We start from the raw sequence: 16,292 nt of genomic DNA on the forward strand, positions 1-16,292 counted from the left end.
TAATACATGCTGAACGAAGACAAATTTCTCAGAAAAAAAAATAAGTTGCAAAGACACCCATCTGCTCAAGATCTCCCACACCCACACCCACACCCACACCCACACCCAGTTTACATCACAAAACAGAGGCCTCTGCTTTCTTTCCCACAGATCCACAGCAGTCTCCTCTTCCACAGGAACAAACAGGGGTGAGCTACTTGCCTGGTGTTGGCAGATTGCCTCAGTCTACTCGGAGCAAATAACTGGACCATTCCAATGTTAAATTCAAGCCCCAAGAACTGGAACTGGAACTATTTTGGACTTTTGAAGTGACACATTTTCAAGACAACCCTTTCTTACACTACAAGTTCTCACACTGGTCCTCCTCAAATGAGCCTGTGGAGGTGGTTAGTCCTGGGGAATAGAAGTCGCCACTCAGAGATAATGGAAGGAAATGCCAGTAGTCATGGGAACTCTTGGGACCCTAAAAGCATGCATTTAGGTGGCATACTGTTGGATCCAGGAAGCTCACCAGAGGTAACGATCAGGCAGCCATCCAGTCTTTGACACCTACATTTGTACCTGGTGCCATGCTGTGGACTTCACGTGCACATCTAATCTGTGCAACAACTTGCATTGTTTTCCCTTTTCCAGTCCTAAGAGCTTGAAAGAACTGTTTGTGGTCCCATTACTGTAGGTGTCAGAACTGGTTCACACTGAGGCCTGACTCCAAAGCCCACACTCTTCTCACTATATCACACTCATTATTCATGTTGTAAATTTCCAACCTGCATGCTTTTCAGCTGCATCTATACAAGTAAACCCACGGGAAGATACCTTAAAATCAGCCATCTCTATTCCATTTTAACCACTTGCGGTTGTCTCTTGACTTCTCCTACTGGATTATCTTCTGCCTTGCTTTTAAACTTCCGATATTAATCAGCTCCTTTTCAAGTTTCTAGAATGCTATTTGAATTCTCAGATGATATAGAGGAAACATAGAAATCATTGAAGTCTAACTCCAAAGCATTTGATCCACCCAAGGAATTGTCGTGGTAGAGTCAAAAGGGAAACTTCATTCAGCAATGAGGCAGAGGGTCAGGAGGAGTGGGCTCTCACCTCAAAGATTATTAAAATTCAAGATGCACCACAGGTATATGAGACTATGTGCAATGTTGGTCATATTTGCTTATTTTTAGAGATTGATGCTCCCAAGAATTTGCGAGTGGGTTCCCGCACAGCAACTAGCCTTGACCTTGAATGGGATAACAGCGAGGCAGAAGCTCAGGAGTACAAGGTTGTATATAGCACCCTAGCAGGAGAGCAGTACCATGAAGTGCTGGTCCCCAAGGGCATTGGTCCAACTACCAGAACTACCCTTACAGGTGAGTAAGACTTGTCTTTTAGGATGCTCATCGAATCAGTATGCTCACAGCCCTCTCCTCAACTTATTTATTTCAAACTACTCCACCAACAAGTCCCACTGATTTCAGATGTTAAATAGCGAGCAAATGCATCCCCAACGTTAGAGTGTATAGCTATCAATCATTCTAAATTACCAACATCTCTTCCTTTAACCATGACAATAATCCCCTACATTTTTTTAGCTCAATCTACTCTTCATCCCAGCAATATTGGATAATTTCTCAAAGTACATTTTTATTATGCCATTATATTATATATACATCCTGGGCATCTAGTATTGCCTTCAGGGTGAACAGCCCCCAAGGCTAGCCTGTTTTCCTCTAGTTCCCCCCAGGCTACCTCCTCTGGGTGCTCTGGTGGTCTCTGTGTTCCTAGCCCATAGGTCTGCATCCTCCATTTCCTCAAACACACTGGTTTTCCTGCCCTGGGGCATTTCTTAGCTCATGCCAGATTCTCTTTCAGCACCAGAGTTTATATGCCACCTGATGAAGAACAAGGTAGTGTAAGTCAAACAGACCCACACTCAAAGAGTCACGTCTTCACTATTCTGCCACTTGTGAATGGGATTGGATCGTGACCCTACACCTAATGCTCCATAAAAGTCAGCCCACATCTTATTTTTGTTCATGGTTGAATTCAAGGTTTATCACAATGACTACCACACACTGGATCCTAGATCACTGCTTTTTGCATAAATGAATGAACTAAGTTAATGAATGAAGCTGCAAAAACTTAAAATGAGAGCCTGCTCATGCATTCTGTCCTATAAAGAGTTTGAGCTATGCTAGAAGAGAGAGAGGAAACATTGAGCGATTTTATGTATTTGTGGATTTACTTACTTCCTGAGACAGGGTCTTACTGTATACCCTGTGCTGGTTTCAACTCATGATCCTCCTGCCTCTGCTTTCTGAGTGATAGTTTGTGAGCAGCACCATGCTGGGTAAGGGATTTTAAGCAAGGGAATGCAATGAGTAGGTATGTACAGACAAGGGTCAGGGCTGAAACAGACTGTTCAGGAGTCTGTTGGTGGCATCAAAGAAGAAAAGAAGGTGCATGGATCGAAGCAGTAGCCTGCTAACACAGAGTTGGGAGTTGGGGAGGTGTTGACAGATCTTGGTGGGGAGGGGAATGGGACTCAGTCATGACTCCTCCTAATCGATGGCATACCCATCCAAGAGACTATACCTGCTGGACTTCACCAAAAGGTGGATGCTTGAAGTGTGCCATGTGGTTTTCACAGGAAGAATGAATGGCACAAAGTGTTTGTGGGCCAGAGGCCGCCCATGAGCCCACAGTCTTTATTTCACTTGTGTCTTGGCTTGCAAAAGCATTTGCTGTCCCACTAGTCCAGGGTCTCAGCAAGAATTAGAATAGTAAACAAGAGCACATGATCAAAGCTGTTTTCCTCCTGAGCTGAAATCCCAGACCTCCTTGCCAAATGAAGTTAGTTAAAGTAAACATTAAAGAACGCCCTTTCCAAACAGATACACAGCCAGAAACACAGCGCGGAGCTGGGAAATAGGCTGGTGAAGCAGGTTCATGGGGAGGTGGACATGGAAGGGATAGCAAGCTTGTAGAAAGGCCTTGCAGAGAGCTGGCGACACTGATTAAAAAAAAAAAAGAAATCCCCTCAACAACAGTAACAACAATAAACCCGACTGGTAGAAGAGGAAACAGCACTTCTCTGCCTAGAGCTACAGGCTGATTTTGCAAGTAATACGTTTACAAAAATGGGAGCTAGTTGGTTGGATAGAAGCTACACTGTAAGATCACAGAGAACCGATTATAGCCTGGGTATTACGCCCCACTATCAGAAGGAAAACAACAAGAAGACTTTGTAGTCATTCCAGTCTTACCCCACATATCTGTAGCTGTGAGCTTTCCCATTGTATGGATGAGAAAGTCGAGGCTCTGGAAACCTGTATAAGTTCACAACACTAGCAAGGGACCTGATGACTCAGAGCAGCTTCTGAGTCCCAGGGTAGAGGCTTTCCTCCCCTGGCTGCTGTCACTAAAGAAGTAATGTAAAGGGCAGTCCAAATTTAAGTTCCAAAGACCTACCAAGGAATGGGAGATTTATTATTGAGTAATGGGCTCAAATGGTGTTGACATTTTGTATTTGAGTCATGCTTATAAAAATAAATATAATATACACACATATATGTATGTATGTGTGTATGTACATTATATATATATATATCATAATTGTCTTAAAACGTTCACTGCTGGGGAGTTTTATAAATGCAAACCACTGCATGATTTAAGGAGAGATTATAGGCATAGGAGAAAACCAAATACAGTATACTCCTTTTCTGAGACTAGTTCTAAGGATCACAGCTCTCTTACTGCAGTCTCTGGGGGAAAGAAAGGCCCAGGAAGGAGGGAAGAGAAAACGGGAAATGATTGATCCTAGTTCTGCATAAGTGAATGTTCTCACTCATTGCCCTACTTGGACCCTGAAAAGGAAGCTTTCTCATCTTTTATGCCCTGTATGGGTCTCCAGAAACCTCTTATTAGACTTGGGCCCAGACTCACCATTTTCCATGTGCCTGGGTCAGCTGAAGCCTCTATTTCTTCATTTGTAAGTGACAGTGTTCACCTTATAGAACCATTATGGAAGTCACTCATTTTTTATTCTTTTTAAATAATAAAATATAACAAAGTAGAATAAGTAAAACAAAAACTATCACGCCAGAGTTGGATAAGACAAACAGAAGGAAAAGAGCCCAAGAGAAGGCACAAGGGACTCACTCGTTCACGTACTCAGGAAACCCATAAAAAACACTAAATCGGAAGCTATACTATATATAATATTAATGCATATATAATATCTATAATATGCAAAGGCAGAGTACAGACCCATGCAGGCCCTGTGCATGCTGCAGCAGTCTCTGTGAGCTCATGTGAGCTTTGATCGTGTTGACTTAGAAGGCCATGCTTTCTTGGTATCCTCCATCCCCTCTGGCTCTTACAGAGAGTCATATATTTAATAAGTCCCAGGTGGCACTGCTTCCAGGGGGACTGTAAGTAGATGCTGATAGTGGAGGAGAAAGGGGACGCAGAGGTCTGTCCGCTGATGGCTGACTTAGGATGCCCTCTTTTGATCAACATGATGCCCTAAGTGAATGTGGGCCCCAGCAGCAGAGATGTCACGGGAAATGTTAGAGGGCATTTTATACCTGACCTCTTATACCTGACCCACCGAGTTGTCGCCTGCAGAGCTTCAGGAAGTTTGTGGACACACAGACCCATGCATTGGCAGACAGAAAGCACTCATTTAGAGCACGGCTGTTGGTGTCACCCACTTAGATTTGAGGCATACAGCTTCGCAGGGTTGCTCTTTGACTTGGCCTCCTACATTTTCTACGTGTCGGTTTCCTGCTGCCTGATGCAGAGCTGCCAAGAGGATTAAATAAAACCATAGGCACCATTATATGTGCTTGCTGAAGCCGGAGCCTGGAACACACCAACTGCATGTTAGCCATTGGATTTCCACTGTTTGCCTCTCCACAAAGTTCTGCCCTAGACTCATTGCAGTCTGGCCTTCTCTTGGCACACCTTTAGACCCGCCTTTATTCTCACAGTTGATTGCTATAGTTAGAGGCAATGATACCTGTATTCACTAGTCTTGACAGAAGCTCTTGTCTCTGAGGCCACCATTGACTTTTTGCTGGGAAACCCATGCCCTTCTTGACTAAGGCCCACAGCAAGCACATACCTATCAGTCCCAACTTCCACAAGCTTTATTCTTTACAACACAAAACCTAGACTCAGGTCTAGAATCCCAGACATTCCCTCATTACTCTCTGTAAGTCAATGCCCAAAGAATTCCCTCTGGGGCACAAATTTGTTTCTAAACAACAGACTCTGTGTCTGCAGTATTTCTGTTTGTTTGTTTATTTGGTTGGCTGGTTGGTTGGTTGATTGGTTTTTGCTTTTCCTTGCTTGGGTGGCTTCTGAATCTTAAATGTTAAGATTTCTTTTAGTTCAGCTTCTGGGTCTTCATGGTATCTGCTTGGTCAGTGTTCTATGCCTGGAGTCTCTACAGGGTCTCAAAGCTCTACAGATTTACAGAATCATTAAGGCCCCTGCAGGTTAGAACCTGGCATGGTGCAAACAAAGGCTGATGGCACAATTCTGCACTCTGGCAACAAGCCATATGGAAGACTTCTGATGCAGGGAGGAAGGAAAGGAGATTCCAGGTTGTTGGCTGAAATGAGGTCAAAGGAATATCTTCCCGCTCAAGACTAATGCAAAATCACCACCACCACCATCTTCATCATCAGTGCTCTGAGCATGTATCTGAGGTGATGCTTCTGCTCTCTCCACAAAGGAATAGGTTCTTGGCCACCTGTGCATCCTCCCAACACTCTCTCCTCCTCCTGGACACTTAGGATGCCTGTGACCAGGAGACAAAGTGATGGGAGCTTGTCTCCATGGTTCCTAACATGGCCCTTCCTCATCAGCTGCTGCTCTGTACCTGTACATCGGTCTCTAACCACATGCTAATAATCCGAACATCAAAGAATAAGGGGAACCTAGAGCCCATAGACATTGTGCCCTAACATAAGTTGTCAGAGAAGTAGTTACAAGCCAGCCACACACGCCACAACTCACACATCCATATTTGTGTTCACATACACTCAGATGCAAATACGAACACACACATGAGATAAACTCATGCAACCATGCATATACTCACACACAGTAACACTCATGCACAGTAACACTGCTTATATGCATGCATCTGCTCTCAAACCGCTCACACATTCATACTCTAACATGCAGTAACATTCACTCAGACATAGACACATGAGTTCACATGTTCACACACAAATACACATAGTTACTCACATGTGTATCTGCACATACCATTGTCATAGTGCATATGCATACATATACACAAATGCTCACACGTTTACATTCATGCGAGTATGCACACATACAAGCTGGTGTCTGCAAGCATGCTCCATCAGTATGACTAGCCTTCTTCACAGCTTCTGGCTGCTGGGGGACATTGGATGGAGCACATCTACTAAACCCATCATTTCTTTCTCAGGGCCCAGATGTGGGTCCAGAGATGGGAAAGTGGGCTCTCCAAGATATATGTGCAAATATGCTATTCACGGGGAGATTTCCCATGAAGGACTTTGAGACTTCAAAGGGAGGACAGCTGTCAAATCAACACTGACCAGGACATTTGTGTCCACTCCACCCTGACTGCATTCCTCTGCTGTGCTGGTGCAAACCACCATCAGTGCTAGGCCTTGGGCACTTCTGATTGGGAGAGGTATGGGCTAAGGGTCTAGGGGTCTGGACCAAAGTTCCGACTCCTTTGGACAAAGTCATAGTGACCCCAAGTGGCCACTTTGGTAAGGCACCCTTTAAAAAGTGTGGCCTGTCAGGGAACAGAAAGGTGTGGAGGAAGCTGCAGAAACAGAGGCACAAACCTCCTCATAGAACCCACGCTGTGCGAGAAGTCCTGGGCAAGAGATGCCAGGAGGAGAGAAGTCAGAATGCTTGTTTCTTCCTTGGCTCCTTCAGCAGGAAGCACTTACAGCAGAGAACCGGTAATGGCGTGTTACTGTAACACCAAGGTGATGAACCACGCTTCCCGCTAATTTACCGACGAGAAGAAAGTTCTATCTGATGGGATGCTACTTAAAGCTACTTTCTTTTTAAATACGGATTCCGAAGTCTAGCTCAAGTTGACTGCCTCTTGCGGGGTTTTCAGCTCATCCATATCCCCTGAGGCAGGGTATGTCCTATGACTCACTCAAGAAACCCTGAACCCCCTGAAGAAACCCTTTCTTAGCCAAGCCAGGGAGCTTGGTTCTCCATCTAGCTAAGAAGCAGAACATTGCCCAAGAGGTATGATTTCAGGACATCTAGAAGGTCCTTTCCATCCAGACCTCTCCCTACCTGTGACATTTCTGCCTCAGAGCTCCACCACCGAGGAATGCCACTGTGCTGGGATGTGGCATGCGGTCTTGTTTTTTCATAGGTAGTTTTACCAGCTATGACTTCACACATGCTATAAAGAAATTAAGAAAATGACCTGAAGCTCTTTAAGGGAAGGGGTTTTAATTTGTTCCTCTCTGTGAAACAACTGGTGAACAAAGACTAACTAACCCCCTGGTCCTGTTTGCTGACTGTGAGCTTCATGGGCTTGTGGGATATAGACCCAGGGATTTTTGAGGTGGAAAGGGTCTACTGTAACTCATGCTCACATGAAGCCAATCAAGCCTACAGACACCAGATACTTGCTTATGTTTTTGCTGCCAAGAGACAGCTCCTCAGGCCTCCTCCACCATGCCCATTGTTCCTCACTAGTAACTACGAGTATAGGTTTCCTCAGCAGGAGCAAGCAAGTTATTCTGCCATCATCACAGTAGTCCTTGGCATGCAGCTGAAAACAATGGTTCGTGCCCATTGCCCTCCAGCCTGGTTCCGACCACAGGAAGACCCAACTTGACTTTTCCACTATCTTTCTTCATCTTAGCTGGATTTCAAGGCGCAGCCTGAGTCTCTTCTCTGGCGACGGCAGCCAAGCTGAGTCCATCCTCTGAAGCCACTCTTAGTTAACGGCACAGGGTATTGTCATAAACGATTCTCAGGTTCCAGTGTGTTCACACCAGTCCCCAAAGCCAAGTTGTATGACTCTTAGGGACAGATAACGGAAAGCATAAGAATTGGATTCTAAACCAACTTTATCCCGTTCTTTGTGTTCAATGGGTAGATTTCTCTGGGCCCATATTTGTTCATGTGCCAAGGTGCATGGGAGTTATTAAGGTCATGAATGGGTTTGTATAAAAGGTAGAGTTAGAACTGTCCTCTTCACCATCAGATACTCAAAATCCTTATTTCAACCTTGTCTTTCTTCTTTCTTTTTTATAATTCTTCTAGATCACCTATTACTTGCAACTCAGTGTTTGGTATAGCACAGGTACTCAATAAGTAATTAATTTACTTTTTCAGGACAGATGCTTTTTTTGATCCTCAAAAGGACAAGGTGATGCCTTATCAATTCACTGCATAGCCACAGCCCACAACCTTGTGCCTGACTCAAAGGGGACCCTCGGATGAGCTATGTGCGTTAGGGATTCAGAGAAGAATGGGTGTGCGGTGAAAGAGTTTAGGGAAGTGTCAGCCCTCAAGCTGAACAAAGTACACTCTATAAGGGGTGGAGAATTGTGATGCCCCGTGGGACAAATTTTCTGAGCTTTTGTTAAGAAAGGGAACAGAGCCATTTATTTGCCCCCACCTGCAAGGGTTGGATGTAAAAACAAAGGGAACGTTGATGGAAAGCAATGGGGTCTTTAAAGTGAAAAATCCTTCCGAATGCTCTGTGTGCTGAGAGAGAAGTGCACCAAATATGCCTCAGAAACACATTTTCTTTTTCCCTGGAACTGCTCTTTACCTGCTGGCAATGAGCAACAATTCACTTGTAGCGCAGGAAGAAAGCTGCTGAAAATCAAAGGGAGCAACAGGCACAGTCCTGTAAGAGAAGCCCACGTCCCTGTCCCCTAGACAGAAAGCCTGGGAAGCGCCTCAAATTCGGCTGTTTTCTGTGAGAAGGCCATTCTGTTGTAAATTATTGAACACTTAATTTAAGCTTCATAAATAAGAAGTTGGATGGAAACACTACCTACTAGATCTACTTGGCAACATGGAGTTTCTGTCTTACTCCCTTGATCTGTCACCCTTCGCCTATGCTGGAAATTTTCTACTTCTTTATAGGCAAGTGAAGATCTTGCTCAGCTGCCTGAGAAAATTGGTTTGTGCTCCAAACATAACCTGATTTCTCCAACCAGGGATGTTCTGGGCATAGTGGAATATATTGATGGTAATGAATGTGTGTTTTAAACAGGTCTGTATGTACTGAAATCATCCACTCAGTCTAGAGGCAGGTACTGAGACCAGCCAGAGAGAACTCGTCACTAGCTCCCTGGCTCCATGAATCATTCGTTTGCATAAGAATCAGGGGCCAAGGTTCATCAGATCAATGAAAAGTGTACCTAAAACCAACATGTGCCTGCCCAGGCACTTTTTGATGATAGGGCCACCTACATGAAAGAACTTTTAAAAATCCTAGTATAGTTCTCTGTGCTGGGTACTCACAATATTAATGACAATTATTTTGGTCAAGGACCTGTACACAGAAAAATCACTGGATCCTTGCAATGACCCTCTGACATTGAAACCTATTATTCTCAATCTATAGGATCTGAGACCTAAAGATGTTAAGCAATCAAAGTTGTAGGTGTGGAAGGTGTCCAGGCCTGAATATAAAATGTACAGCAGACTCCAAAGCCTGTTATACCTCAAACTTTAGCTTTGCTTAGGTTGCCAAGACTCAGGAGAAAACCAATTAAGGGTTAGGAAAGGGACGAGCAGGCTTGAGGTGGGAAAATGAGGCCTAATTCTAATGATGCCCAGAGAGGGCTCAACTGTATTCCTTCAAGGGAGACTGATGGATAAGGCCAGGTAGATTTTGCTGTAATCAGAGTGTGGAGTGAACGAAAGCTAGGAAGAGGCTGGAACCTTCTGATTTCCATACAGCATTCCCCTTTGTTGAAACAAGCCATTGGTTAATGAGAGGCTACTCAATGCATTCCCTATAAAAATCATTTGTGTTACCCTTGGGAAGCCACAACAGCCCAGAGGACCAGAGGCACCTAGGGCAGGAGAAACTGCCCAGACCTTGAACTCTGAGGTTAGAAATCTGGGAATCTTCTCAAACTGGTCACAGATTCATTCCCATTGTCTCCATTTCTCAGGTTTTTGTTTTGTTTTGTTTTAATACACATTGAATGGTGTTGTTCTAAAAATCCATGTCCACCCAGAACCTACAGAAAGGACACTTTTGGGGAAAAGGGTCTGTAGTTATGTCATCAGTTTAAAACTAATCCAGTGTGACTGGTGTCTTTAAGATGAGGAAATTGAGAGAGAAGGAGTGTCACAAGGCAGAGATTGTTGTAGCAGTGCTGTTGCAAGCCAGGGAAAGAAAGAAGCATTGCTACCAAAAGCCAAGGGGCAAAGCAGGATCCCTAAAGCCTTTGGAGGGAGTCTGGCCCTGCCAATACCTCCTTCTCTGACATCTGGACTATGAGAGAATATGATCCTGTTGTGTTAAACTAGCAGTTTGTAGTAGTTTATGACAGCAGCCACAGGTGCTGAATAAGGATGGATAGCAGACTGTCCGTCCACCTTCATGGGGTTGTGATGAAGCTCCAATGTTGCACAGATGCGAGGCAGTCCTACAACCCACAGTTCTCAGGAGCTCAGGCAGGCATCACAATAAGCCCCCTGGAAGGACTTGGCCTGAACATTTGAGGCCCCCAGGGGTGGAAATTAGATGGCTGCATTTTTCTGTCATCTAAGTCTTAATAAATGAGGGTAGTTTGAAGCCAGTTATAGAAGGATAATGGTTCTCAAAGATATCCACGTTCTAATTCCTAGCATCTGTGACTATGTCAACTTAAAGCCTGCTCACATGATTAAAGATATTGAGATGAGGAAATGTTTCTGCCCTATCCAGTTCCTTTAATTGGATGCTAGGAGGGGAAGTCAAAGTAAATATGACAATGGAATGTGAGATCAAAGAGAGAGAAAAATGTTTGATAATGTTAAACTTCAGCCTTTAAAGGTAAATTAAGAAACAAGAGGCAAGAAATGTGTGTAGCCTCTAGAAGCTGAAAAAGAAAAGAAATAGATCCTCCCTTGGGACCATCAGAAGGAATGCAATCCTGCCGAGTCCCTTTAGATTCCTGACGTCCTGAGTTAGAGGATCATTAATTTGTATTGTTGTGAGCTACTAAATCGTGGTAATTTGTCACAGCAGCAATAGGGAACTATTACATCAATCAAGCCAGCTGATCTGAAAATGAATGTGGAACAGTGGAGAGAAAGACTCCAGAGAATTCTAGATGTTCTAGGAACCTGTCAGTGAGCCCCCGTAATGAACCCCCAAGGGATTTCCTGTGAGGCTTATACCCTTTAAATCTGAATTTCCTCCAAACTCTCAGAGTCCACCAGACACTACTGTAATTTGATCCATAGTTTAAATACTGGACTGAATTACTGCCTTGCTGGGGGGAGTTCGCAATTACTAAGGTTCTACACAAATCTGTTAAAAGCCTGACAGTCCCGTGTTCAAAGGAATAGTCTAAGCAGTACGGCCTTCTAGAAGTGACCCAAAAATCCTCATGTGGGCTCAGGACCTATTTGGAAAATATGTAATAGAGCCTTCATACACACAGTCAAGAAACTCTTTCAGGCTCATTTCTACCCCTAACCTCTTCACACCTCACAGTTTAAGCAAGAAACCACTTCACTGTTTTAGCCAATACATATACATGGGCAAATGCTCTAGACGCGACTACTCTTCCAAAGGACACCGAGAGGGGTGGCCTCACCACCTTTCTGAGACCCATAACAAGAAACCATGTGACATTGACCAGTTTATCCTACTGACTTCATAAGAATTTTCCAAGTAGCAAAATTGGGATTTCTTAATAGATAAAATGAGGAATTAATTGAAGCTGGACTAAAAATCTGAACAGGAACCTATGATCATTTTCTTCCCTTCTTTCTGCACACATACATGTGTGCACACACAGAATAATGTTTGTCTCTGCATCTACATACAGATCTGGTGCCAGGCACTGAATACGGAGTTGGAATTTCTGCAGTCATGAACTCGAAACAAAGCATTCCTGCTACCATGAATGCCAGGACTGGTAAGTCGGAGAATGGTGAAGAAGAGGGATAGGCTCTAGGCCTGTCAGACTGAGGATGTGTGAGAGCTTGTTTGGTCAGGATCCCCATGGGGTAACCCTCCCAGTGAACAAGACCCTGTTGATAACGATTGCCTAGTGACAGCATCTACCCTATGCCTGACCTGACACCCGAAACCCCACCCTATTTGCCACAGATCTGTATGCCTGTAGTTAGGGTGAGCCAAAATAGCATCCAAGTCATGGAGGGGAAGATGGGAAACTTAGTTCCCACGAATGCCCATGGTACTAGCTCCTGTTTGGCTTACCAAAGGAGGATGAGTGAAAATAAGGGTATCCGCAGCTAGATGTATTCCAGTGGTGGATGCATCCCAGTGCTGTCACTGCTAATAATGCCTTTCTGCAGATTGTCCATCTGTTTACCATATCACTGGCCTTCTTTCAAAAGGAAGCTGCTTAACAAAATGCAAGAAGAATATCAGCCATGACAAGCTAGGGCTCATGGTCAGCAGGGCTCATGTCACACTGACAGCCTAGAGACACACCAGGTAGGCCAATAACTAATGACTGTCCTAAGCAGCCAGTGTGAAATTGCCAAGTGAGGGCCAATTGCCAAGTGAAGTGGTACATACTTATAAGCTCACACTTGGGAGGTAGAGGCAAGAGAATCAGACGTTCAAGATCATCCTCTGATACATACTGAGTTTAAGACCTGTTTACTCTAAGACAGTGAATGAATGAATGAATGAATGAATGAATGAATGAATGCAACTTATTGTAATCCACAGAACTTGACAGTCCTCGAGACCTCATGGTGACAGCCTCCTCGGAGACCTCTATCTCTCTCATCTGGACCAAGGCCAGTGGTCCCATTGATCACTACCGAATTACTTTTACGCCATCTTCTGGGATCTCCTCAGAAGTCACTGTGCCTAGGGACAGGACTTCATATACACTGACAGATCTAGAGCCTGGAGCAGAATACATCATCTCCATCACAGCAGAGAGGGGTCGGCAACAGAGCTTGGAGTCCACTGTGGATGCCTTCACAGGTACCAGGGGAACAGACATCTCAGTGAGGGCCAGGAATAAATAGAGCTTAATGTGAGAAGGTCATTCAGATGCCCCAGTCTTCCAAAAGAGAAAATGATAGGAGAAGTGTAGGGGGAAAGAGGAAAAACTAATATATGCATGAAAAGAAAATGTTTGGAAGTAATGGGAGGGAGGGAGCAAGGATCTGAAATTTTATGTTTGATTTTTACAACCTAGACACAGGAGTTGCTTTGTCCGTTTGCCCTTCCTGCAATAAATCAGTGAGAATGCTAAAGCTCTGTGCCACATTTTCCCCAAGTTAGAAGTTTTAAAATCCTAGATCAGTTTAATGAATATTTCAGAGATATGTCTAGTTTTATTGTTCTTGACTGTCCATCCACCATATGGCTTGGAAAGAATAGACAAGAATGTGAGGAGGTTGGACCTCTGAGTCAGCAGGTATAAGTGTAGCCCTCTATGGAACTAGAAAACATCATTCTGATTGAGGTAACCCAAAACCAGAAAGACACACATGGTATATACTCACTTATAAGCGGATATTAGCCATATGATGCGAGAAAACCATACTACAACCCACAGACCTAAAGAAGATAAATAACGAGGAGGACCCTAGAGTGGATGCTTAATTCTCATTCAGAAGGGCAAATGGAATAGACACTGGAAACAATTGAAGAGAGGGAACAGGACAGGAACCTGCTATATATGTCCTCTGGAAGACTCCACCCAGCAGGGATCAAAGCAGATGCTAAGACTCACAGCCAAACTTTGGGCAGAGCACAGAGAGTCATATGGAAGAGGTGGGGGCAGGGGGAATAGAAGGACCCGGCGGAGACAGGAGCTCCAAAAGGAGACCAACAAAGCCAACAAATCTGGGCCCAGGGGGCCTGCAGAGACTGATACTCCAACCAAAGACCATGCAAGGAGACAACCTAGGCCCCCTGCTTAGATGTGCTCATAGGCAGCTCAGTCTCCATATAGGTTCCCTAGTTAGGGGAACAGGGGATGTCTCTGACATGGACTCTGATGCCTGCTCTTTGATTACTTCCTCCTGTCGGAGAGGCCTAGCCAGGCAACAGAGGAAGAGGATGCAGGCAGTCCTAATGAGACTTGATAGGCTGGGGTCAGTTGGTAGGGGAGGAGGACTCCCCTCTTCTGAGCTGTAGGTGAGGGAATGGGGGAAAGGAGGGGAGGTGGGACTGGAAGGAGACAAGGGAAGGGGTTACAATTGGGATAAAAAGTGAATCAATTATAAAAAACAAAAATAAATAAAAAGAAAGGGTAGTCTTCATTAGCATAGAAGGAAATCAAGAATCTCTTCTGCTTAATGGCCTTCTGCTACACATGTTTCAGAGCAGCCAATCTTCTCTGTTTTTTAGGCTTCCGCCCTATCTCCCATTTGCACTTCTCTCATGTGACCTCCTCCAGTGTCAACATCACCTGGAGTGACCCATCTCCCCCAGCAGACAGACTCATTCTGAATTACAGCCCCAGGGATGAAGAGGAGGAGATGATGGAGGTCCTCTTGGATGCCACCAAGAGGCATGCTGTCCTGATGGGTCTACAGCCAGCCACTGAATATATAGTGAACCTTGTAGCTGTACATGGAACAGTAACCTCAGAGCCCATAGTTGGTTCCATCACTACAGGTGAGGGTGGAAAGGCTGGTGAAGAGGGTTCTCACTTCAGCCTTTGACAAGCCGATACAATCTAAAAGGGGAAACGTTCAAGAAATGTTTCTATGTGTCTACGGCACATAGGCCTCTGTGAGTTATTCTGAGGCATCTACTTCTTCCAGGGCTACAGAAGAGACATAAGATGTGAAACTCCCATTTCAAAAGCATGAGAGACCCAGTGCTCTGAGGGCTTAACTCTTGAATGCATTGGTCCTAGATCTACCAGTCTAGGAAGAAGTCCTGGAAAAAGCTTGTCTCCAGGATAATCTTTCTGAAAGAAAAGATTATGTTTCTACTCTGGAGAGCCATCTCTTGACTGCCTAACAAGTGGTTCTTCCTCAGAGCTAACATAGGACCATGTGGTTACCTGGCACCCAGAGATTGGAGTTGATTTGCACTTTGTTTGGAGACCACAGCACTCCAAGATGAATGAATAATCCACTTCCATTGGATTATTTGCAAATCCAATCTCAAATATGACATGTTTGTACACCTGTGTTTAGGTACTTCCCTACATACTGACAAACTGGAAAAGTATATTAAACAATCAGCTGATACAGCCACATGATTTAAGCAGGCACCACAAACAAGATACAACCTAGGAAAGAATATTTGTTTGAGATTTGGGCTCTAAAATCTCTCTACAGCTAATAGGCAGTTTTCCCAAGTTGAATCAAAAGTGGCTGCTAAAAACTAAGAGCAGCAGAGCTGGGTCTTTCTAAGAGAAGTTTCCCTCAGAGAAGATAACTATGTAATTCTCTATTTGAAATAAAAATAATGGACTTAGAGGGAAGTTTCTAGTGGGGAGAGATAGGTAGTAATTGCTGCACAGAAGTACAGATTTTGCCAATTTAGCTTCCTGCTGTTAGAATGTTCATAACTGGCTTTGGCTCTAGCTACAATGATTCTGGTGTGGCATCACACTGACCATCATGCAAGGAATGCCCAGTTACTTATGTAGGGCCCTGCCTATGGGACACTAGCGGATCAACACAAAGCTAGGAATAGATATTCCATTTTCAAACTGTGCTTCCGTCTTTCCCCTGATCTTTGTAGGAATTGATCCCCCCAAAAACATCACAATTAGCAATGTGACTAAGGATTCGCTGACGGTTTCCTGGAGCCCTCCTGTCGCCCCGTTTGATTACTACCGAGTATCATACCGACCCACACAAGGTAATGATATGATTTCATTTCCCAAAGAGAAATGAGGTTTGAAGCTGGGTAGAGATTATTGTGGGGGCACTATCACCACTGCAGGACATTGTCCCTCTCTGTGGCACATGCCCTCAAAATGAGAGCGTATCAGTGAAGAACAACAGGGAAACCCGAGCTCCCCAACTCCTCCCAAAATAGGCTCGATTACATTACCAAGAAAGCCAAACACCTCACGGGTGGACCTATCTGGACACCATTAGCTAAG

At 44.4% G+C, this 16,292-nt stretch overlaps 1 protein-coding gene across 4 annotated transcripts in view; it reads left to right on the plus strand.

The window, feature by feature from the left end:
* Nucleotides 1–16,292, plus strand: part of Tnr (tenascin R) — a 400,956-nt gene that overhangs the window by 338,554 nt on the left and 46,110 nt on the right. For all 4 annotated transcript variants that reach the window (XM_060364535.1, XM_060364537.1, XM_060364536.1 and 1 more), the window contains 5 exons: nucleotides 1,179–1,364; nucleotides 12,057–12,146; nucleotides 12,932–13,195; nucleotides 14,573–14,842; nucleotides 15,926–16,045. In XM_060364535.1, coding sequence (XP_060220518.1) covers nucleotides 1,179–1,364; nucleotides 12,057–12,146; nucleotides 12,932–13,195; nucleotides 14,573–14,842; nucleotides 15,926–16,045 — 930 coding nt within the window. The remainder of the gene's footprint in view (nucleotides 1–1,178; nucleotides 1,365–12,056; nucleotides 12,147–12,931; nucleotides 13,196–14,572; nucleotides 14,843–15,925; nucleotides 16,046–16,292) is intronic.

The sequence above is a fragment of the Meriones unguiculatus genome, chromosome 11, assembly GCF_030254825.1.
Source record: "Meriones unguiculatus strain TT.TT164.6M chromosome 11, Bangor_MerUng_6.1, whole genome shotgun sequence".
NCBI lineage: Eukaryota > Metazoa > Chordata > Mammalia > Rodentia > Muridae > Meriones > Meriones unguiculatus.